Source organism: Manis javanica, chromosome 1 (genome assembly GCF_040802235.1).
Source record: "Manis javanica isolate MJ-LG chromosome 1, MJ_LKY, whole genome shotgun sequence".
NCBI lineage: Eukaryota > Metazoa > Chordata > Mammalia > Pholidota > Manidae > Manis > Manis javanica.
The window spans coordinates 167,142,615-167,165,954 of record NC_133156.1 but is presented as its reverse complement, the minus strand read 5'-3'; the positions used below and the strand labels follow the sequence as shown (position 1 = coordinate 167,165,954).

Below are 23,340 nucleotides of genomic sequence, written 5' to 3'. Positions count from 1 at the left end.
TTCTCCATCTCTTCATTCCTCCAAACCATTACACTCCCTGTGTCACAAGAGCACCAGGGTTATCTATCCAACACTTTCTAAACAGAGGACTGCAATCACTATCTCGGCAGGTTCCAACCATGACATTCCATTGTCACAGACATTCAAAATATCTGAGCACCCTAACTAAATGCCACACGACTATTGGTCACTGGCTACCACAATAAAGACTATGTACTTCCTATGACAATAAACCCATTCTAACACTACATCTTATAGAAATATCAGGGGGTTAGGGCATACACACAAATGTACAGGTAGATTGCCTGCAGTATCATAACAGAAAAAAATTGGATATACTGAAGGTATTCATCAATATTAAATAAATGATATAATATCCTTAATAGCTTTATTGAGAAATAGTCTACAAACTGGGAAATGCACCCTTTTAAAGTGTACAATTCGATAATTTTTCATACATTCTAGAGTTTTGCAACCATCACTGCAATCTAATTTCAGAACATCTTCATCACTTCAGCCAAAAACCCAATCCATTAACAGTCAATCCCCATTCCTTCCTCACCCTAGTCCCTGATGACCACTAATCTACTTTCTGTCTTTATGGATTTGCCTGTTCTGAATGGTTCATATAAATGGAATCCTACAGTGTGTGGCCTTCTTGTGTCTGGCTTATTTTATTTAGCATAATGTTTTCAAGATTCATCCATGTTGCAGCATGTATCAGTACTTTGTTTCTCCTTCCTATGACAATAATATTCCATTGTATGGATATACCACCTTTGGTTCATCCATTCAACAACTGATGGACATTTGGGTTGTTTCCACAGTTCTTTGGCTCCTATAAATAATGCTGCTGTGAAGATTTGCATAGAAGTTTCTGTGTGGACATGCTTTTTTCAGTTCTTTCAGGAATATACCTTGGCATTGGAATTGTTAGGTCATACGGTATCTCTGTCTAACTTTCTGAAGAACTAACAAACTGTTCTCCAAAATGGTTGTGCCATTTTACATTCCTGCCAGTACTGTATGAGTGATCTAGTTTCTCCTGATCCTTGCCAGCATTTCATGTCATGACTATTTCTTAATTTAAATAAAAACTAGTAAATTAAATTAAAATTAACATGGGTGTAGTTATGGTTTTAATTTGAATTCCCTTAATGGTTAATGATATTGGAAATCTTCTCAATTGCTTATTTTTCATCTGTAGAGTCTTTTCAGTGGAATGCATTCTCATGTCTTTTGCCTGCTAACTGGATTACTTTTTTAACTGTTGTCTTGAAAGTTGTTTATATATCATAGATATGAGTTCTTTGTCAGGTAATGTGGTTTGACAGACTTTTGCCAAGTCTGTAGCTTGTGTTTTCATCCTCCTTAGTAGGGTCTCTTACAGAGCAAAAGCTTTTTATTTTATGAGGTTCAATTTATCAACTTTTGCTGTTATGGATCATATCTTTGGAATCAAATTTTAGAGTTTTTCACCCTATTTCCTTTTTCTTTTCTGAAAACTTTTATAGTTTCATACTTTATATTTATGTCCACAATCCATTTTGATTTAGTTTTTGCACAAGGTGTGAGGCTAGGTTGTGGCTCATGTTTCTGTCCATGGATATCCACCTGCTCCAGCATTTGTTGAAAAGTCTCTCCTCTCTCTATTGCATTGCTTTTGTACCTTTGTTAAAAATCAGGTAGGCATATATGGGGGCCTGTTTTGACTTCTCTGTTCCACTGATTTATGTTACCATTCCCCCACAAACACTACACTATATTGAATACTGAAGCTATGTAGTACGCTTTAATATTAGGTACAGTGATTCCTCCCGCTTCATTCTTTTTCAAGATAGTTTAAGCTATTCTAGGGCCTGTGCTTTTCCATATGAATTCCAGAAACAGTTTTATGTTTACACAAAAACCTGTTTGAGGTCTTGATAGCAATCACATTAAACCTATAGACCGATTTGGGGTGCAATGACATCTTTACATTTGTTGAGTTTTACAATCCATGAACATGGTACGCATTTTCACTTATTTAGGTTCTTTTTTACTTCTTTCATTGTTGTTTTGTAATTTTTAGCACACAGATCCTGTACTGGTTTTGTTAAGTTTATACTGAGGCATCTCATTTTCTTTAAGGTGATTTGTAAGTGGTATCATGTTTCTAATTTTGGTTCCCACATGCTGTTAGTATACAGAAATGCACTTCATTTTTGTGTTGATCTCATATCCTGCAACCTTGTTGAACTGAATTTTTAGTCATAGGACCTCCCACCCATGCTTTATATTTATAGCTTGTCTCTAGTCAGGTCTCATGGTTTCAGTACAAATTAATTTAATTTAGTGCATTAACTTGATGATTCATCTTTCCTAAAAGTCAACCCTTTTCCAACTACCCTGTTTCTGTCACTTGCTCCACCATTTGGTTAGCCTCTTAAAAGAAACTGCTAAACAACTTGGAAAGCTCCCTTCTTCTCTTTTTGTATGAACATGACTCATTCTGTTTCATCTCCCTCAGAAACCACACTCAGGTATCCTGGTTCCTCTTTATTTCCATTTGCCAATTTTTCTGTCGACCTTAGTCTTTCCTCCTCTACTACACTACTTCTAGAATAACCACCCTAAAACACCACTATCTGACCAAACTAATGCCCTGAAACTATCTCTGTCACTTACTGATGTCTTGTCTCCATAATCTGGCTGTTCTTCCCATACACTCTAACCTTATTTTCCTTATGTAAAATATTTCCCATTGAAAAATAGTATACCTATGGCTGGTAGGTGGGAAAAATAATGGGAAAGTGAAAGGACAGATAGATTTTTATAACTTTAAAAAACTATTATCATTGAAAAAAGATGACACTAAAGTGAAATAGAAAAGTTACCCATAGTCTTATTTCCTAATATAATTGTTTTTCTTTTCATTACCTTCCAAAGATGGGCTCAATAACAGTGAACTCATTTCATATTATTTTTTTTACTTTATATTGTCAATATTTTCATTGTTTCTAGATTAATTTCACAATTATGTTAGCAGCTGAAAAAAATCCCATTGTGTGGATACAAAAGATTATATATTTGTTTACTCAATGCTGGGGAATGGGTTGTTTCCAAATAATATTTTGCTATTACAGGTAACATAGTAGTAAATGTCTCTGCTATAGATCACTCTTGTTTCTTTTAAAATATTCAGGAATGAGATTAGTGGGTCAAAGCACACAGACTCTTTATGGCTCTTGCTCTGTGTTATCCTACTGTTTTACCAAAGGGCTGTGTATCACCACTAAAAAGGGAGTAGTTTACAACCAACTTACAGCAACAGTATCACTGAAGGATTTTTCTTATTTTATAGATATAAAATGATAAATAAAATCCACATTTAATTTCTACGTTTTAGATACTAGTGTAGCATGTTTCCATGTGTTTGTTAACTGTATTTCTAATATTGTTTTTGCATATCCTTACTAACAAAACCTGGTGAAATTGTCAAGGAACTCTGGAATTCTTCAAGGAGCTTCAAGGTCACAGTATTTTGTTGTCATTGTCGCTGTTCTCAACTATTTATCTGGAAATAGATGCACAGTTAGCATCTGACTGGATTGGGTCCACGAGGGCATGAGACCCAAGTCTATGTCATTTATCTCTTTATCTCCAAATACTCATTACTTCATGCATCGACTCATTCACTCACTCAGTACACAGACTGAATCTTTGCTGGGTACCCGGTGCCGCTGCCCTGGCCCCAGGGAGACAGCAGTGAACACAGACATGACATGGTCTGACTGCGCTCTGACAGGCTGTCTGCTGTATTTTGTGTAGACTCTGGAAAATGGCCTAGGGCAGGAGTTCAGAAGGCAGTGCTCCAGGTGAAGGGGAGGGTAGCTCAGACCCAAGATGGGTGGTGGGGATGGTGCACAGGGGGTCTTGCTACTGGATAGAGTGTGAAGGTTGAGCCAACTCTACTCAGCAGGTAACAGGTACTAAATATTTGTTTAACAAAAATAAAGCCATTCATTGACTCTATTGGCTTCATTTTGTAGTTCCCAAACAAAACAAATGCACACCACCTAACTCCTAAAGCGCAATTACTTCCTTCTCTGGTATTTTTGTTCTCCTTTTACTGCTCCCTGGTGCTGAGCGTCACCTGTGTACTGTCTTGGTAAGGTTCCAGGGGGTGTCCATGGGGGATCGCTGCTGCGACCTGACATGTCCTTCCACCAAGGACCCTGCCTCGCTCCCAGTGACCACTCCAATCAAGGCTCCATGACACAAGGTGTCCTTACAGTGGCCTTCCTGCCTTAGGCCCAAATCCACAGGAGTAATCTAGAATACGATGAATGTCTATTTCCTCTTCCGATTCCCCCATTTTCTGTTAGAACCAAGCTAAGGGACAGTACTTGACAAGAGGTCAGAAGAGGGAAGAGAGAAGTAGGTGAGGTACCTGGCTCATGGCAAGAGTCCAACTCTCCCATTTTCAGGAGATTCCATGTGATGCCCTCCTGTCTCATGGTTGGTGGAAAAGAAGGGGAGGCCCACTGGACCGGGGACAGAAATGAGTACCAATGGCCAGATGGTCTTCCAAGGCAATAAAAGAAGTAAGTTCAAAATGGAGTGGTTTTTAAAAGAGCATACGATGGTAGTTACAGAGAGAGAGACTGTGTTTATGTGCTCATTACATTGAACTGCCTATATTTTAGCCTCAGTTAATATTATAAACCTCATTCCTTCTATGCATTCACTCAGAACACATTTACTAAGTGCCTATGGGGAGGGTACAAAGATGAATAAGAAAGAAAGTGTGTGTTATACGGAGCTCACAATATGACAGGGGAGATGGACAGGTAAAGAGATATGTGATAAAGCGCTAGGAAGACGTTAGTTCAAGGAGGAAAAAGAACAGGGTAGGAGAGAAAGCAACAGGCATAAAAGCTATTTTAGATCATATAAGCCTCCTCTGGTAAGGCAACACTGAAGCTGAGAGAGAAAAGCCCATAATCCATGTAAGTGTGCTCCTGGTGCAGGGACCAATTTCGGGCTTTTCCAGGAAACTAGACAGGCGTGGCTACAGTATGGTGAGCAAGGCTGGGAATAGGAGATGAGATCAGAGTTAGGAGCAAATGTCAGATGGTGCATGCTATCACCGGGAATCTGGAGTTCATTCTAATTGCATTGGGAAGCCAGCTGGTGAGTCTGGAGCAGGGAGATCATCTGACATGATCAGATTTATGTTTTTAAAACATTATTGTGTCTCCGAGAATTGGCTATAAGCAGACCCTGCAATTACATAGACCAGAGAGGCAAGTGGCTTTGACTTCAAGTGAGAGCAATGGAAATGGCAAGAAAAAGTCTAGTTCAGAACCCAGGAGGAAGGTAGAGCTAGTAAGACCTGCCGCCACATTAGGTCCAGTTGTAAAGAAAAGAGCAGCCCAGGATGACTCCGCAGCTTTGGGCTTCAGAGACTAGGTGAACAGTGGGATGAGACCCTAAGTGGGAAAACTGAAAGAGAGGCAGGCTGGGGTGGGTAAAGGTGGGAAGGGAATGGAGAGCTCTGGAACAGACTGGTCAAGTTTAAAATGCCCCACACTGCATGCCAAGCTAAGGGGAAACACCTGGGCCAGAGATGTATCTTTACAAGTTATCAGTAGTTAGATACCTAAAACTATGTAACTAGATGTGACCTCTACCCTTGAGGACTCAGATTAGAATAGTCATTCATCTGAAGACATCATTAAAATCTAACAAAGGATTGAACAAAGCACATGGGGAGCATGCAGGAAAGGGAGAAGGGGGCAATGCCAACTCACCTTTGGCACCGGCTGATGACTTTGCAATCCATACGTTGCCCTCTCCATCTTCTTTCTTTCTGTTATAAGAAGCCAGGAAGAATTCCCTTTCATCTGTCCTTGAGCTATTGACAGGAGGGTAGATTCCATTCTGTGCTGGAGCAACTGGGGTCTTGAGATTAGTTGGATAAATCACATAGGACTCTGGGAACCATGTGCAGGACTCAGCCAGGTCTGGACTTGTCTTGATTAGCCTGGCAGATGACAGAGGGTCAGTCTCCCTTTTTACTATACCCTGTCACTTTATTCAGAAAAGATGGCGCTTTCCCCTGTAGCTGAGGCAGAGCATTATCAGGGCCAGGATCTGATCTCCTTCTTACCTCACTCTTTGCTCTTGGCCTCCCTGGGTGGACCTCTAACGCAGGAGTAGGCAGCACATAGCTACTACATGCAAGCTTAAAAGTATGTTTCAGGCGATTCAAAAGGGGCTTAATGTCTAGAAAATGCACCTTTTAAAATGCTTCTCTAAAGAAACTTGAAATAATCCTGGTCCAACAACTTTTCAAGAAATACACTGTGGCTGAACTGGATCCATACTAAAAAAAAAACAACAAAAACAAAGTGGAGAACTAGGTAAAGTATTTGGCTTGCTAGCAGAAATACTATCTTGGCCCAACCCTCTGGACAGAAAAGGCTACTACTTAGGAATTTGAATTATCTACAGACTTATTATAGTTCTTCATTCCTTGCTTTTTAGCTCACCCTGGTTTCGATGACAGAATAAAGGAGGAATCTTTCTAATGGTCAAGGACTCCAGTGGTCATAACCAAACATACTTCTTGCCCCCCCAAATAACATAACACAAGGGAAGATAAAGTCAGCCCCCAGGAAGACAATAAATATAAGGGCTTACAAAGGGCTTCCCACTGCATTTACTCTCCTGGGACCCCTGGAGTAGGGGGCACAAGAATCACATGTCAGAGATTAGGCAGCGGGTCACAGAGAAGTCAATTTCCCAAGATCACACAGGTAGTAAGAAACAGTCATCATGCAAGCCCCAAACTCCCAAGTCCTAACTAACTCTAAACCTGCCCTTACTCCCAGGAATCAGAGGCAGGGAGGAGCGCACCCAAAGACCTTTGCGGGCTTTCCCTATGCTGTGCTCTTTAGTCTGTCTGGAACAGAACCATTAATGTTAAGCCTGGGTAAGGTACAAGACCCACTCTCAGCAAATGGCAGAAATTGAGATTTAAAATAAGGTTATTTTTAAATCAACAGCAACAGATTTGAAAAGTTACTTGAACTCAAAAGAACACTAAATAAGTAAATTTCTAACTCAATGAATGTTCAACTCTATCTGCATCGTCCGCTATGGCGGCCACTAGTCACAAGGGGCTTCGGAACACTTCGGATGTGGCCAATGTAACTCCGGAACAGAATATTCAATTTTGTTTACTTTCAATTTAGAAACAGAAACATTTAAAAATTTCCCACTAAGTATAACTTCACTGTTTTGGTAGGATGCCCTTTCACTTTAACCACTGCAGGACCTAAGACATTTCTGTTGTATTGCAGTGTGCATGTCAGGCACACGTGTTGTTTCCTAGTATTACACATCAGCACATGACTATTCTACTCAGGAACAATGGATTGATTCAGTCCAAGCGATGGTTTTCCCCCATGCACTATAATGTGTTTACTATGCAGACAGCGTGAGTTATAATGACAGTTACGTAAAACAAAATTTGTAACCAAAATAAAATGTAATTATTTTTCTAGTCCAAAAATAAGTATGACAAATTTTTAAATTTAAAACAAAGGCATATGCCTGACATAGAAATGAGTGGGGATGCGGAGCTAGAACCATGACCAGAACAGTAAAGGGAAAAAAACAAAAAGAAAGATGTCCCAAATTTCATAATGAGCAGCACTTGCAATTTGCTGTGACAGAGTGAAACAAAAAAGCAGTTTATTTGCTGTAGAAAGGAGACATTTTCAGCAGACACATAATGAATTTCAAGAGCAGTTTCCTCTCAACAATTGAAAAGAATCAGTGACATTAGTGGCTAAAATCAGAATTCAATACCCAACAAAAAATTTTTTTAACAAATTTTTAATAGACTCTGAACTTTTAACTTCAGTCACTTTTACAGTGGCTTGGTCTCTTACACACATGCACACACACACACAGTTTTAGAGGTGGAAATAAACCTAAAGGAAATATTTTGAGGAAAAGACTAAAAAAGATATTCTACAAAAAGTAAACAATTTTTAGTTGTCACAAACATTGCCCCTAGAATACAAAATGTTTCTGATAACATCAAAGACTGATCCAAAATTTGAAAAATCTTAAATATTTTTCTTTAGCTTTAGTTGAGCTGTATGACATGAGACATTGCCCAATTAATACTTTGAATATGTGTGGCCTCAAAGAATTTCCAAATACATGAAAAAATAGTGTCAAATTACAGCCTAAAAATATCAACCTCATAGTATAGATATTCTTGAGTCTTTTATATCTGTCAAAGAGGAATTTCACCTCCATGTGAAAAATCAGTTTCTATAATGACAGGCAGTACTTCATTCAGCTAGCTTGGGTTAAAATCTGACTTACTGGGATTTTAATAGACTGATGCTTCCTTCACTGCTTCATTCTACTCTATGATACATAGTGGAAACATTTACTTCATTGCAATGATAAATAGTGAAAACATTTGCACTCAGATTTCTGAAGCCTTCTGCAGGAAAAGTATCATGGATACAGTTGCTAAAATGGGTTATTATATCCCTGCAAATGCTACAATGATTCCCAGTATGGAACTGTTGAAAGAAACAGAAGACAATGAATTTAATGATGCTGTGCTCTTTGCCAGTGCTCACTCACTGAGAAGGGAGTTTTACAAAGATTTACTGTATTGTTAACTCCAATTCAGATTTTTTTGGCAATAAAAGGAATGCTTGCCAAATCACTGTTTTCATTCAATAATTAAAGGTAAAAAACGGCAGTGTGATTTAGGTTTTCTCACCTATACCTACCTCGATATAAATAAGCTCAACTTAAAAGCTCCAGGGAAGGGAAAAGTTCTTATTTATGACCTAACAACACAGGTGTGAGAATTCATGTTCCAACCTCATAATACAAATCAATAGTAATGTTTTAGATGTTCTTATAACATGATTCAATATGCAGAAGATTTCAATGGTAATAGCACTATGCAAATTGGCTGCAAAAATTAAAGACAAATTTGAAGAACATTTTGTTGATACTGTTACGTTTAGAGTTTCTTTTCAATTTATTCAGTACTTCCTTTTGAATTCAACTATTAATAATACTGAGTTGACACAAGAGTTGGTGAATTTATTTCACTTGGACATAGTTTTGAAAAGTCAAATCAACTCATCTAAAAATAGGAACCAGTTTTGTCAGTGTGCATGTAACTATTAGAGAAAAATGATTTTTTGGTATCTGACTCAGTAACTGAAAAACTTATGTATGTGGGACAACTTGGGTATGTAAAGCTACTTTTTCAACCATAAATTTTTATGAAATCTCAATACAGATCAAGGGTTTCAGATGAAAATTTTAGTGTCTGAATTAAACCATCCTATAAATGTAAAATGTGCCCAGATTTTGAAGACTTGGAATTAAAAAATTCATATGTAGAACATCTCATTATTTTTTATATTAATTACACATCAAAATTATATTTTAGATTAATTTTATTAAGTAAAATACATTATTAAAATAAATTGCACCTGTTTCTTTGTACTTACTTTAATGCGCTTCTAGGAAATTTAAAATTACACATGTGGCTAGCATTCCATTCCTGTCCTTAGCATTTGTTCCATTTCCTTGTAAACCCATGTGGAAAGAAATTACAGAGGGTTTTTTTTTCCTGTCTTAATATTTTACTAATCCTGTCAGTTAAAAATGGTGATGTCATGAGAAATAACAGTTTAGGTTTAATATGAGGAACAGAGTTTGCCTCACAGTTTGAGACATGCATTTCAAGTATTTTCCTATGTGATCTGAGCTCCCTGCAGCAAACTGATGCTGAAAGAGAGTAATTATTTTCTTCCATACATTCGCTCAATGTCTGCCTGGTAATGTGTTTTAAGCTCTTTGCGTTTCAGCTTGAAGGCATCTGTCACCAGACCAGTTTCAGGGGTCCATGGTCAGGGCTCAAACGAATTTTAACTGGAATTTCAAACTTTTCCAGACTTGCTGAAATAGCAGCTTCAAAAAGCACTTTAAGTACCTCATTTTCCATTTCACAGCTGTTACACAGCTCCTCCCAAGTCCCTTTGAGTCCTTTCTTTTGAGCTAGTTCTGTTAGCTCTTTTTGATTTGGCACAACAAATCCAATGACATAAGAATGGTAACTGTTTGCATATGCACAAATGTTATCTATTAGTGAGAGATTCTTCAAAGCCGCTTCTACTTTCCCAAGAGAAACATACTCTCCTGCCTGTAGTTCTACAAGGTCTTTTTTACGATCAATAATCTTTCAACAACCATCAGGGTCAAATTCTCCAATATCTCCAGTACAGAGCCACCTCTGTCCATTTTGATCTTCAAAGAAATCAGCTTTTGTTTTTGCTTCATTTTTGTAGTATCCCATTGTCACATTTTGGCCACCAATAAGGATTTCACCCCTGGGGTGTGGTTTATCAGTATTAAAGTATCCACCTTCCTCCCAGTTCTTTAATTTGATTTCACAGCGAACTAATGGTGCTCCCACTCTGCCAGTGTTGCAGTCCCACACTTCTGTAATGGTTCCAGCCCAGCAGATTCAGTGAGTCCATATCCCTGACCAACAGGACAGCAAAAACAGATATTCATGAATCGCTGTGTGGCAGAGGGTTTTTTTTTTTTACATGTACAAGAAAACACTCAGAAAAGGAAAAGAGCCTCAAAGCTGGACCAGAAGAAAAACCATTCAGGGCTCTGAGACTGTGGCCTCTGAAGCTTCCTGAACTGGCACCTGCTGTACAGGGTCCCATGTAGGGCCCCACCGAGGCTCTGGGAAGCCCTCTGAGGCACACCCAGCACAGTGCCCATGGGCCCCATCTGTACAGATTAGAACTGTCTGGGCTCCACACTAACTGCTATGGCCAAGGGAGGCCCAGCTGTCCTCTATGAGCTGCCATTTTGTCTGTCAAAAATGAGGGCGGTTACATTTTTAAGTCTCTGGGGTCCTTTCAAGCCATACAAGGCTATGGGAGAGAAACTAAATGACAAATGAAAGCATCACCTCCTGGAATTACCACTGTCCTTGCAGGACACCTGAGAGAGCAAAGGTAGCTTACGAGGATGTTGACAAACCCCAGCCTGTGAAAATCATTCACCGTTTAAAGGTGCCATTGCAGACCATGTCACGTGCCACAAACAGGCAAAAAGCAGGTATGACCAAGCAGAGTGGCTCTGTCCAAGGTCATACCTACTCAGACCTGGTCAGGACTCCAGCCCTGTGCTCACTCTACCTCATTACAGCCGCAAAGTATGAAGATACGTAAGACATTATATACAATGTTCTACATATATGTATATATATGTATATATATGTATATATGTATATATGTATATATATATATTGTATATATATATGTATATGTATATATATGTATGTATATATGTATATATATATGTATATATACATATATGTATACATATATGTATATATATATATTGTTTACAGCATCCTCTGTTCCTACATATGAAAGCAAAATTCTACCTTTATCTTTAGACTTAAAAAAACCATGGTAGAAAAAATACTGAATAAACATAATATAGAGATTTCTAAATGAATAATCCGGATAAATAATCATATCCCACTTCTGGTGAAGCAATCTCTTGCATTCTGAATATATAATAAAAAGACTTCAAGAAGCCTTGCTCTCCTTTAGGAACAGCTGGCGAATCATAAAAACCCATTACAGAGGGAGATGGATATGTAATTTACTGGGGCCAGTGTGCGTGAACGGAAAGAAATGGGAGTGTAGAAAAGAGCATTTGCACTGAGTCATATCTTCCAGGTCGTCCTACCCACATGCTTTGTTTGGCTGCACATGCAATTCACTACTCATCATGGAAGGAATCCTGGAGACCTGCTACAGCCCTGATTTTAAGGGCCATATTCAGTACTACCCTACTGAAATAATGACAAACCAGCAATGGCAGCCACAATAATAGTTCTAAGAAGAACTTGCACTTAAATAGTTTGAACTATGAAACAGACATTACTCAAAGCCTGTATATAAATTAACTCAATCCTCACAACAACCCTGAGGTAGCTCCTATTATTATCCCCATTTTAGAGGGAAGGAAACTAAGGCACAGAGTTAAACACTCACGGGGTACCACTGGGCTACATACTTTACATGTGTCACCTTATTTAATCTTCACAACTGCCTATGTGGGAGCTTCTCAGGCTTAGAGGGATGAGGAAATTTGCCCAAGCTAGTTAAGGGGAAGAGCTGGGATTAAAACTTAAGCTGCTGATCTTAATCACTGTATAATACTACTTCCTTCTGCTTTAGACAGCTGGCCATACCCAACTGCTCAGAGATGGGCAGTGTAGCAGATGCTGTTATACCCTGCCCAGGTGTCCTTTCTGAGGGCTCATGCATACCCTCTCTCCAGGGTCCAACCCCTGCTCAGAAATACTGGGAGCTATGTCCTCCACTTCTCCCTGTAGCCAGTGGCTGACGGATACTGGAGTACAGAAGCTTGGTCCCTTGCCTCAAGCTGCAGTGACTCTGAGGTGCCATTCACTTCAAGCTCCATGGAGCTAGGCTGAGGCAAGACTTCAGTTGGAACTACCTCTTTGCTTGCCTCCTTCCTGGGCTGTTCCACTCCCCTTCCTTCTGGATAAATTTCTCCTGAGAGCCACCACCCACCCCTACCCCATTGCAAAATCACACAAGAAACTCTGACTCCCGCTCTGCTTCTAGGAGACTCACCTAAGAGACAGGCAGGCTTTAACAAGCACAAACAGCAAAGTTTTGGACTGCAATCAAAGGAACAGAGGGCGCTCCAGAACTAATATTGTTGGCTTTTAAAATAAAAGTATTTCGCCCTGTATAAGAAATCTCGCATTTTTGCTTAAGTGCTTCAGGATGAAAGCCAATAACATTTACGCAAAGAAGTGAAAACAGGTCTTAAAAAACACTTACTTCACTAAAGAAGCTTTTCGGCACAGTTTGTCAGCCCCCCTGTAGTAATTTACCAGCTGCATAAGCCCCGGCTCGTGACCTATGAAGGAAAGAGGAGGCTCAGAACGGAAACAGGACCGGTGGGAAATGGCAATGTCAGCACCAGCACACAGGGGAGGATATGGCCTGTCATGCCCAGCTCCTCTTTCTCCCATTTCAGGACTAGTGGCTGGAAGTGGAACAATCCTATAGCCTGGCACCCGTGCTCCCCCTTTCCTTAGCAGCTCACCCTTCTGGGAGAGGATATGATAATATGGACATTGTAGGTGTGCCAAGGGCTACTGCTTCATTTTTGCTTCTTAGGATGAAGAAGTATTTTCTACTTCACCTCTCCCTCATCCCAACCACACCCAACTCTTACCACACGCAGATTTAGTAATCTTTGTACAGTAAGGACTTTAACAGTCACATTTTGGCACCCCTAACCTTGCTTTCTATAACCATCAAAGGCAGTTGAACGATGAGAACACTGTTCTCACAAATGTCTACTTCTGCGCGCTTCCAGGAGAGCCACAGAAGGTACTGGAGAGGCCATGGCTACGATATCAGAAGCCCAGACTTCTTCTGTGCATCTCCCCGCAGGGAAACTCATTTTCAACAGACCTTCCTACATGTCCCCTCTTCTATAAAATTAGAGCAGAAAGGATATAAATAAAACTCAATTTTTGTTTAAAATCCTAATGCATTGAATTTCCAGCAACAAAAATAAAAGTTAAGCCAAACAAAGGAAGGTTGAAGATGACAGAGGAAAGAATAATTCCTCCAAGAACAGCATACCGTCAAAAAGTTTCAGGAAACTAACTGGCTCTCCCCGTCTCCCTGAGGCAGATGAACCTGGCTCATACCTGAACTGCCTATCTTCTCCTCCCCGTGACACTGGCATTCCTGAGCCTCTGCCTGACGCTCTAAGCCACCTTCTGGGGTGTCACACAATGCACTTTAAGCAAAAGCTAAATATTCCTAACAGTGAAGGCATACAACCATTTTGGTTGTAGGGTGCCATTTTCTGTCCCATAAATACCAAATGTTTACTGATCATCTGCTGACTTTGCGGGACCAGTTCAGGATTTGGTGCCTCAAGGTTTCTTTCTGCTCCTTCTACCTAGTCCCGAGCACCACAGCAACGTGAGCCACCCCTGCTTGGATCCCAGCACAGCAATTTTGTCTATTTTTAGTATTAGGATACCACATAAGCTTTTAGAGCCAGGCTTTACCCAGTCCAAAGAAGGTAAGCAAGTCAAACAGGGAAGCACATAGAGCAGGGAAGAAACAAATGTTCTCAACTATAAGCAGTTTTTCTTCTCTCAAGTAAAGTATTTTCTTTGCTGAGGATTTCTTGGGAGGACAGTTTAACAAAAGGGACTCTCCAGGCACACTTCCTGAATTCCAAGATTTCTGGGGGCTGTACACAGTATTTCCATGGTGTCCCCATCATACATCTTTAACTTGTATAATAAAAAACAGTTGTGCATGGCACCATTCCAAAGAAAAAAATTCCCTAAATCTATGCTGCAACAACCCTCATTCCTCCAACCATCATGACTGTACCCATTCCCGCAAGGAGTCTGTGGGAGCTCCCAGCAGCCCGGCAGCCTTTGCCCATTCAACCTCTCCACCCTCTGACCGCACCTATTTCTAAAAACTTGTCTCCTCCCCTGGACACAGAACACTGCTCTCTCTGGGTTGCCCTCCAAGGAAGAGGCCTTTTCCTCCTTGATTCTCCCCTTGGGTCTTTGATAGGAAGCCTGGCCATCCGGAGAGGGGCTGCGCTCCGCATTCTCGGATGACTGGGCAGAGGAGATGCCATGAGACCACGCTCAGGTCAACGGCCACGCGTTCTTGGCCACCTCCTCTAGGAGCCGCTGGGCCTCCTCTGCTCCGCCCCTTTGCGCGCGCACGCGGGTGGGAGGTGTGCCCCGGCCCCTCCCCGCGGAGCCCACCCCCGCCCCCAGCCCCCTCACAGCGCTCTGCCCGGCCAGGCTGGGCGCGTCGGGCCCGGGGCTGCGGGAACGCGCGGCCGGCGCCCCAGGCTGCAGGGACCAGCTGTCGTCAGGCAGCTGCAGCCCAGTCCGACTCTGGAAACCAGAGGCAATAAAAGGAAGGGTGCAGGCCTTTATGCATCCTTCTTTTTCCTTCCCGAGGATGGACAGAGGGGGAGCTTCGTGACCTTAACAACAAAAGCGCTCGTTCCAGGGGGTCGTGGAGGGCGGGAATCGGGGACGCGCTCACCCAGTCTCCCGAAGGGCAGCCTGTTCCTCTCCCCCAGCATCAGGTTGAACCTGGGGTTGTCGCGCCGTAGCCTCCTCCAGTGGCCGGTGGCGAGCAGCAGGCGGGAGACCTCAGCGTAGACGCTGCTGTTCTCGTCCCGCACCACGAAGGTGTACATGGCGAAGGAGGCGCCCGGGAGCCGCCGCACGGACAGCCGGCTGGGAAGCGGCTCAGCGCGGGGCTCGCCCGGGCGCGCGCCCCCGGGCCCCGCCGCGCCCCCGCGTCAGCAGGAGCAGGAGCCCCGCCTCCGCCCCGAGATGCCGCGCGGCCTGCGCGCGGGTCCCGCCCCTCTGCGCGCTCTTCCCAGCTGTGCGGTGTGGGGAGGCTTATCGGGGCGCGGGGCTGGGGGCTGGCGGGGGCCCGGGGGCCCGGGGGCCCAGGGGTCTCGGGGCTGGGGGAAGCCTGGGGGCGCGACGCTGGGGCCTGGCGGGAGACCGGGGGCGCCGCAGCTGGACTGAGACCTGGAGAGAGAGCAGGGCTGCGGCTCGCGCTCCCAAGCCCAGTCGCTGCCTGGGGGCGGTGACCGCGGAAGGTCCCTTTCTGATCTGCCACCTGCTATTTCGAGGGATGTTTCGTTGATAAGAACGCAAAGTTCTAAGGTACCATCCTACCCCAAGATGCGTGTCCTTTCCTTTCCTGCTTAAGGGCCACAGAGAACCCGGAGCGTCCGGGGCGGCTGCTTATCTTTTTTGGGTCAAGTGCTCCCTTCGCCCGGGACCTCCTGGGTGGCGCACGGCCAGGGGGCGACTTTAGACTCCGCGTGGAAACAATTCCCTCCAGGCCCGGAGCCCTCGACTGCGCCGCCCGCCCTGCGGATTACCGGCGTTGTGCCTCTGGCCGTTCTCTTCTCCGGACCTCGAACGCCCCTTCCGACTCGGGGAAGGTGGCTTTAAAGTCCCTTCGGTTCTGATATCCCACCCTGACTTCCTTTTAGGAAACAACTTTTGGGGCATTTGAGGGACAGAGAGAGGACTGTGTCTATCAGATTTCCTGCAAACTTCCTGCATTCCCCCGAAAATGACCCGCATCAGCCCTGCGCCTCACATCTTTTACGCTTTAGAGAAACAGCATTCTGGGACTCTCCCGATTCTGTGCTCCCGATGCTCACGCTCTCTAACTAGCATACTGTAAAAACGCCCTCCTTTTCCCCACTTTTTTTGTACTCACCCATTTTGTGCGCAAATGGCCACCACGTGGAGGCGTCACTGGCTGTGGAAAGCTTGCTCGGTGGAGAAATGGAGCATGCCCAGAACTGCTGGGGTGCTTATAGCGCCCTCACCCTCAGCAGTCCTCCATCGAGTAGGAATAAACGTCGGTAGATAGTGCCCTAGCTTCCTCGCCCATCCAAAGAATCTGAGAGGTAAGTCCTACACTGCGTTTCAGTAGTTGTGTGCAGAATTGAGTCCCAGTTGCCGACAGCTGCAACCGGCTCTTTAATGCACCTTCTCTTGCTGGATTCCTTCCATTCCCCGGCTTCTATCCGCCTCTTCTACAGGTGTTTCTTGGGATCACTTCCCAAACCAGCTACTTGCTCTCCAATCCTTGTCCCAGGTCCACCTTTGGGGAGAATCTTAAGCCAAAACTTTGTAGCTGCTGCTCTTCACAGCCAGTCATCTTGAAAGTGACACCCACTTTCACCATGATCCACTCCTCCCCATTTAACCCTGCACCACCCACTCACCTCTGCCAGTTGGCTTTGCTTTGCCACTCCACAGCCACGGGTCTCATTAGGAACATCAGTGCCTCTGAATCCAAATCCAGTGATTACTTTTCTCCTTTTTCTCACATTTTGTAGTGAATATCGTTTTTGTCTGTTTTTAGTTTTTGTACAGCACCCCTTGCCCCCTTTACTTGATAATAGAATTCACTTTTCCCCTTGGAACCCATTTTATGTGATTCTGGAGGTATTATTAACACTGTCCATTGTGGGCACAGGAAAATGAACATCCAGTCTGGGCCGTCCGTTTTGCCTTAGTGATTGATAAAACCTAGGAAAGTGATCCAAACTTGGGATTTTTTTCTACCAGAGCTACAGAGAATGTAGAGGGGGGAAGGTCTCTACCTCCATAAGCCCCCAACTGGAGTTGTGTAGCTGGAAGGTTGTGTAGGACACCATGCAGCTTTCTTGCTATTTTACAGAGGGAGGACCCTGTCTGAGAATTCAGCTTCCCAGCTCCCTTTGCATTAGGCCTGGCCATGTGGCATGTGAACATGGTTTTGCCAACATAATACAAATGAAACAATGTGCATATCTTCCTAGTCTGGACTGTAGAATATGGGCATACCTTCTCCTTCCTCTGGAGGCAGGATACACAGTCAATAACAATGGTGGAACAAAAAGATGTAAGAAATGTACCAAGACTCATTATTAGCTGGGTTATAAAGCAAGCCTCAACAGATTTCAAAGGATGAAATAATTCTGTGCGCTTTCTCTGACTACAGTGGAATTAAGCTGCTAGGAAATTAAGTTACACATTTCTAAATAGCCTATGAGTCAATGAAGAAATCACAACAGAATGAAAAAATATATATTTTTTTGAGAGTGCATCTCTCATATTTATTGATCAAATGGTTGTTAACAACAATAAAATTCTGTATAGGGGATTCAATGCACAATCATTGATCCACCCCAAGCCTAATTCTCGTCAGTCTCCAATCTTCTAAAGCATAATGAACAAGTTCTTACATGGTGAACGAATTCTTACATAGTGAATAAGTTCTTACATGGTGAACAGTACAAGGGCATTCATCACAGAAACTTTCGGTTTTGTTCATACATTATGAACTAAACAATCAGGTCAAATATGAATATTTGATTTTTATACTTGATTTATATGTGAATCCCACATTTCTCCCTTCTTCTTCTTCTTCTTCTTCTTCCTCTTCCTCTTCCTCTTCCTCTTCTTATTTTTTATTTTTAATAAAATGCTGAAGTGGTAGGTAGATGCAAGATAAAGGTAGAAAACATAGTTTAGTGCTGTAAGAGGACAAATGTAGATGATCAGGTGTGTGCCTATAGACTAAGTATTAATCCAAGCTAGACAAGGGCAACGAAACATCCACGGATGCAGAAGATTTCTCTCAAAACAGGGGGTGAGGTTCTAAGCCTCACCTCTGTTGATCCCCAATTTCTCACCTGATGGCTCCCCTGCGACTGTGCCTGTCTTAGGTTGTTCCTCCCTTGAGGAATCTTACCCGTCTCTGGCTAACCAGTCATCTTCCAGGGCCATACAGGGAAATGTAAAGTTGGTAAGTGAGAGAGAAGCCTTATTGTTTGAAAAGGTTAGCTTTTTACTTCTTTGCAGATTTATGCCCTGTGGCTTCTATGCCCACCATTTGTCTCGAGGTATCTTTACCACTTGGAAGAATTATGATACTCGGTAAATTCGATATGAGGCACGAATTCTATTTAAGGGTTGTAATTAGGAAGGAAGAAGAAAAGCTATAGAAGTAGCAGACAGAAGAAAACATGGGAAGATTATTTCTTTGACATATCTTCTTGTAGAGTAACTTAAGCATGTATAGGTTTAAACTACTAATTAAATTGCACACACACAATAACATAATAGGAATACAGTTACATAACCAAAGCAAACCTACAATTACCAACCATCTCCAGTGAAACCAAGAAAACCAGTTAGGCACCCTAAGCATTTGTGAAAACTTATCTATGATATGATGGATATTGTCTAACTGAATTTGAATAGTTTGAGAAAAATCAGACAAATTAAAACAACACATTCCTGGGAACTGTTCACATCCCATATGTTCTTTTAACAGTAGATAGTCTGTAGTCTCAAGATTTTGGAGTGCTGCAACTTGCACTTCTATTAATTCTTGGTTGAGTTCCAACAGTATAGATCCAGTCAAATTTGTTGTATTACTGTATGCACAGGCCAGCTTAGATATCTCCTTCTTCATTCCAATGGCAATTCCAGGAACCGGTGGGATGAATGCAGCTACAACTGCAACAGCGCCAGGATCTTTGTTGAAGTTTTTTGATGATCATCTTCTGGAATGACTCTTCCAGAGTATGTTGATGTTGGAACTTCTTCTTCATATCGTATCTTAGTTCATTTTCTGGGTAGCCAAATTAGGCTTTGATCCTCTGTAGAAACACAAACAGACCCTTTGCCCACACTTTGATATGCCCTTTATACCATTGTGAAGAACTTATTGGAGGTCACCACACAGGAACTGCCTTTTTTTTTTTTTGAAAAAATATTTTTTAAATGGGGTGATAAAGATACAGTATATCAAAACTGGTAGAAACAGCTAAAACAGTGCTTAAATGAAAATTTACAGTCTAAATTTCATGTGTTAGAACAAGAAGAAAGACTAGAAATTAATTATTTAAGCTTCCATCTCATGAAACCAGAAAAAAAATAACAAATCAAACCCAAAGTAAGTAATGAAAAGAAATAATAAGAAATAAGCTTTAAAAAAAGGAACAATAGGTGGAGCCAACATGGTGGCGTGAGGACAGTGGGAATCTCCTCCCAAAAACATATATATTTTTGAAAAAACAACAATTACAACTAATCCTAAAAGAGAGACCAGAAGACACAGGACAACAGCCAGACTACACCCACACCTGCGAGAACCCAGTGCCTGGTGAAAGGGGTAAGATACAACCCCTGGCCCGGCGGGACCCGGGCACACCTCCCCCCAGCTCCTGGCGGGAGAAAGAGGGAGCCCAGGACTGCTAAACACCCAGCCCAGCTACCCGCACCAGAGCACAGACACAGTGCATGCGTGGAGGGCTGGCAACTAGGGAAACAGGGCAGTAAGACCTCTGAGCAGGTTCTGAAGCTGATGCCCCTGTGACAGAAAAGCGAGTGCTTTTTGAAAGTCTTAAAGGGACAGGGACGTAACAGCTGGATGGAAAAAACACAGGTCACAGCCCAGTGGCTGGAAATTACAGGGAAAACTGGGCGCACTAACACCCTGGGCAACAGCTCTGAGACTCCTCACGGACGTAAACAGCCAAACAGCCCCCCAGTCCATTACCCCTCTGGGCACTGCGAAAGCAGAGAAGCAGCCTAAAGCAGGCCCAGCCCTCAGAAAGGGAGCTTCCTCCATATCGGCTGGGCAAGACACAAAGACCCAGTCTACACGCAATTACCCAAAACAAGCCACTAGGGGTCGCAGTTGTCCCAGTAAAGAAAGGCCAGTAGCAAGTGAAAAGTTTGGCCCTCCCAGCCGACAGTCAATAGCACCTGTCAACATGAAAAGGCAAAAAAATATGATCCAGACAAGACTAACCCAGACAGCTTCGGCATCTGCTACATCTTCCCCTGAGAAGGAACCTGGGGAGATAGATTTAACCAGTCTTCCTGAAAAAGAATTCAAAACAAAAGTCAAAACCATGCTGATGGACTTGCAGAGAAATATGCAAGAACTAAGGAAGGAGAATACAGAAAAAAAACAAGCTCTGGAAGGACTTCAAAACAGAATGGACGAGATGCAAGAGACCATTAATGGACTAGAAAACAGAACAGGAACGCAGAGAAGCTGATGCAGAGAGAGATAAAAGGATCTCCAGGAATGAAAGAATTATAAGAGAGCTGAGTGACCAATTGAAATGGAACAATATCCGCATTATAGGGGTACCAGAAGAAGAAGAGAGAGAAAAAGGGATAGAAAGTGTCTTTAAAGAAATAATTGCCGGAAACTTCCCCAAACTAGGGGAAGAAATGGCCTCTGAGACCACAGAGGTACACAGAACTCCCATGACAAGGGATCCAAGGAGGGCAACACCAAGACACATAATAATTATAATGGCAAAGATCAAAGACAAGGACAAAGTATTAAAGGCAGCCAGAGAGAAAAAAAAAGGTTACCTACAAAGGAAAACCCATCAGGCTATCATCAGACTTCTCAACAGAAACCCTACAGGCCAGAAGAGAATGGCATGATATACTTAATGCAATGAAACAAAAGGGCCTCGAACCAAGACTGCTGTATCCAGCACGAATATCATTTAAATATGAAGGAGGGATTAAACAATTCCCAGACAAGCAAAAGTTGAGGGAATTTGCCTCCCACAAACCACCTCTACAGGGCATCCTACAGGGACTGCTCTAGATGGGGGCACTCCTAAAAAGAGCACAGAACAAAACACCCAACATATGAAGAAGGGATGAGGAGGAGTAAGAAGGGAGAGAAATAAAGAATCATCAGACCGTGTTTATAATAGCTCAACAAGCGAGTCAAGTGAGACAGTAAGATAGTATAGAAGCTAACCCTGAACCTTTGGTAACCACAAACTTAAAGCCTGCAATGGCAATGAGTACATACCTTTCAATAATCACCCTAAATGTAAATGGACTGAATGCACCAATCAAAAGACACAGAGTAATAGAATGGATAAAAAAGCAAGATCCATCCATATGCTGCTTACATGAGACTCACCTCAAACCCAAAGACACGCACAGACTTAAAGTCAAGGGATGGAAAAAGATATTTCATGCAAACAACAGAGAGAAGAAAGCAGGTGTTGCAATTCTGGTATCAGACAAAACAGACTTCAAAATAAAGTAACAAAAGATAAAGAAGGACATTATATAATGATAAAGGGCTCAGTCCTACAAGAGGATATAACCATTATAAATATATATGCACCCAATACAGGAGCACCAACATACCTGAAACAAATACTAACAGAATTAAAGGAGGAAATAGAATGCAATGCATTCATTCTAGGAGACTTCAACACACCACTCACTCCAAAGGACAGATCCACCAGACAGAAAATAAGTAAGGATACAGAGGCACTGAACAACACACTAGAACAGATGGACGTAATAGACATCTACAGAACTCTACATCCAAAAGCAACAGGATACACATTCTTCTCAAGCGCACATGGAACAATCTCCAGAATAGACCACATACTAGGCCACAAAAAGAGCCTCAGTAAATTCCAAAAGATTGAAATCCTACCAACCAACTTTTCAGACCACAAAGGCATAAAATTAGAAATAAACTGTACAAAGAAAGCAAAAAGGCTCACAAACACATGGAGGCTTAACAGCACGCTCCTAAACAATCAGTGGATCAATGACCAAATCAAAATGGAGATCCAGCAATATTTGGAAACAAACGACAACAACAACACAAAGCCCCAACTACTGTGAGACACAGCAAAAGCAGTCTTAAGAGGAAAGTATATAGCAATCCAGGCATATTTAAAAAAGGAAGAACAATGCCAAATGAATAGTCTAATGTCACAATTATCGAAATTGGAAAAAGAACAAATGAGGCCTAAGGTCAGCAGAAGGAGGGACATTATAAAGATCAGAGAAGAAATAAATAAAATTGAGAAGAATAAAACAATAGCAAAAATCAATGAAACCAAGAGCTGGTTCTTTGAGAAAATAAACAAAATAGATAAGCCTCAAGCCAGACTTATTAAGAGGAAAAGAGAGTCAACACAAATCAACAGTATCAGAAACGAGAAAGGAAAAATCACGACGGACCCCACAGAAATACAAAGAATTATTAGAGAATACTATGAAAACCTATATGCTAACAAGCTGGGAAACCTAGGAGAAATGGACAACTTCCTAAAAAAATACAACCTTCCAAGACTGACCCAGAAAGAAACAGAAAATCTAAACAGATCAATTACCAGCAACGAAATTGAAGTGGTAATCAAAAAAATACTAAAGAACAAAACCCCCGGGCCAGATAGATTCACCTCGGAATTTTATCAGACCTACAGGGAAGACATAATACCCATTCTCCTTAAAGTTTTCCAAAAAATAGAAGAGGAGGGGATACTCCCAAACTCATTCTATGAAGCTAGCATCACTGTAATACCAAAACCAGGCAAAGACCCCACCAAAAAAGAAAACTACAGACCAATATCCCTGATGAGCGTAGATGCAAAAATACTCAACAAAATATTAGCAAACCGAATTCAAAAATACATCAAAAGGATCGTACACCATGACCAAGTGGAATTCATCCCAGGGATGCAAGGATGGTAGAACATTCGAAAGTCCATCAACATCATCCACCACATCAACAAAAAGAAAGACAAAAACCACATAATCATCTCCATAGATGCTGAAAAAGC

General features: G+C 42.1%; 1 protein-coding gene and 1 pseudogene across 2 annotated transcripts in view; both read right to left on the bottom strand.

The window, feature by feature from the left end:
• TTL (tubulin tyrosine ligase) overlaps positions 1 to 15,481 on the bottom strand; it is a 28,124-nt gene extending 12,643 nt beyond the window's left edge. Inside the window, exons 1-3 of one of the 2 annotated variants that reach the window (XM_017667149.3) lie at positions 15,219 to 15,481; positions 12,951 to 13,029; positions 5,796 to 6,028 (exon numbers count right to left, since the gene is read on the bottom strand). In XM_017667149.3, coding sequence (XP_017522638.2) covers positions 5,796 to 6,028; positions 12,951 to 13,029; positions 15,219 to 15,375 — 469 coding nt within the window. In that variant the 5' untranslated portion in view covers positions 15,376 to 15,481. Of the gene's footprint in view, positions 1 to 5,795; positions 6,029 to 12,950; positions 13,030 to 14,618; positions 14,898 to 15,218 lie in introns of those variants that run through there. The other variant, XM_073241003.1, reaches the window with a different exon arrangement.
• On the bottom strand, positions 6,035 to 10,617 carry LOC140847463 (fatty acid CoA ligase Acsl3 pseudogene; annotated as a pseudogene).
• Positions 15,482 to 23,340: the final 7,859 nt, after the last annotated feature.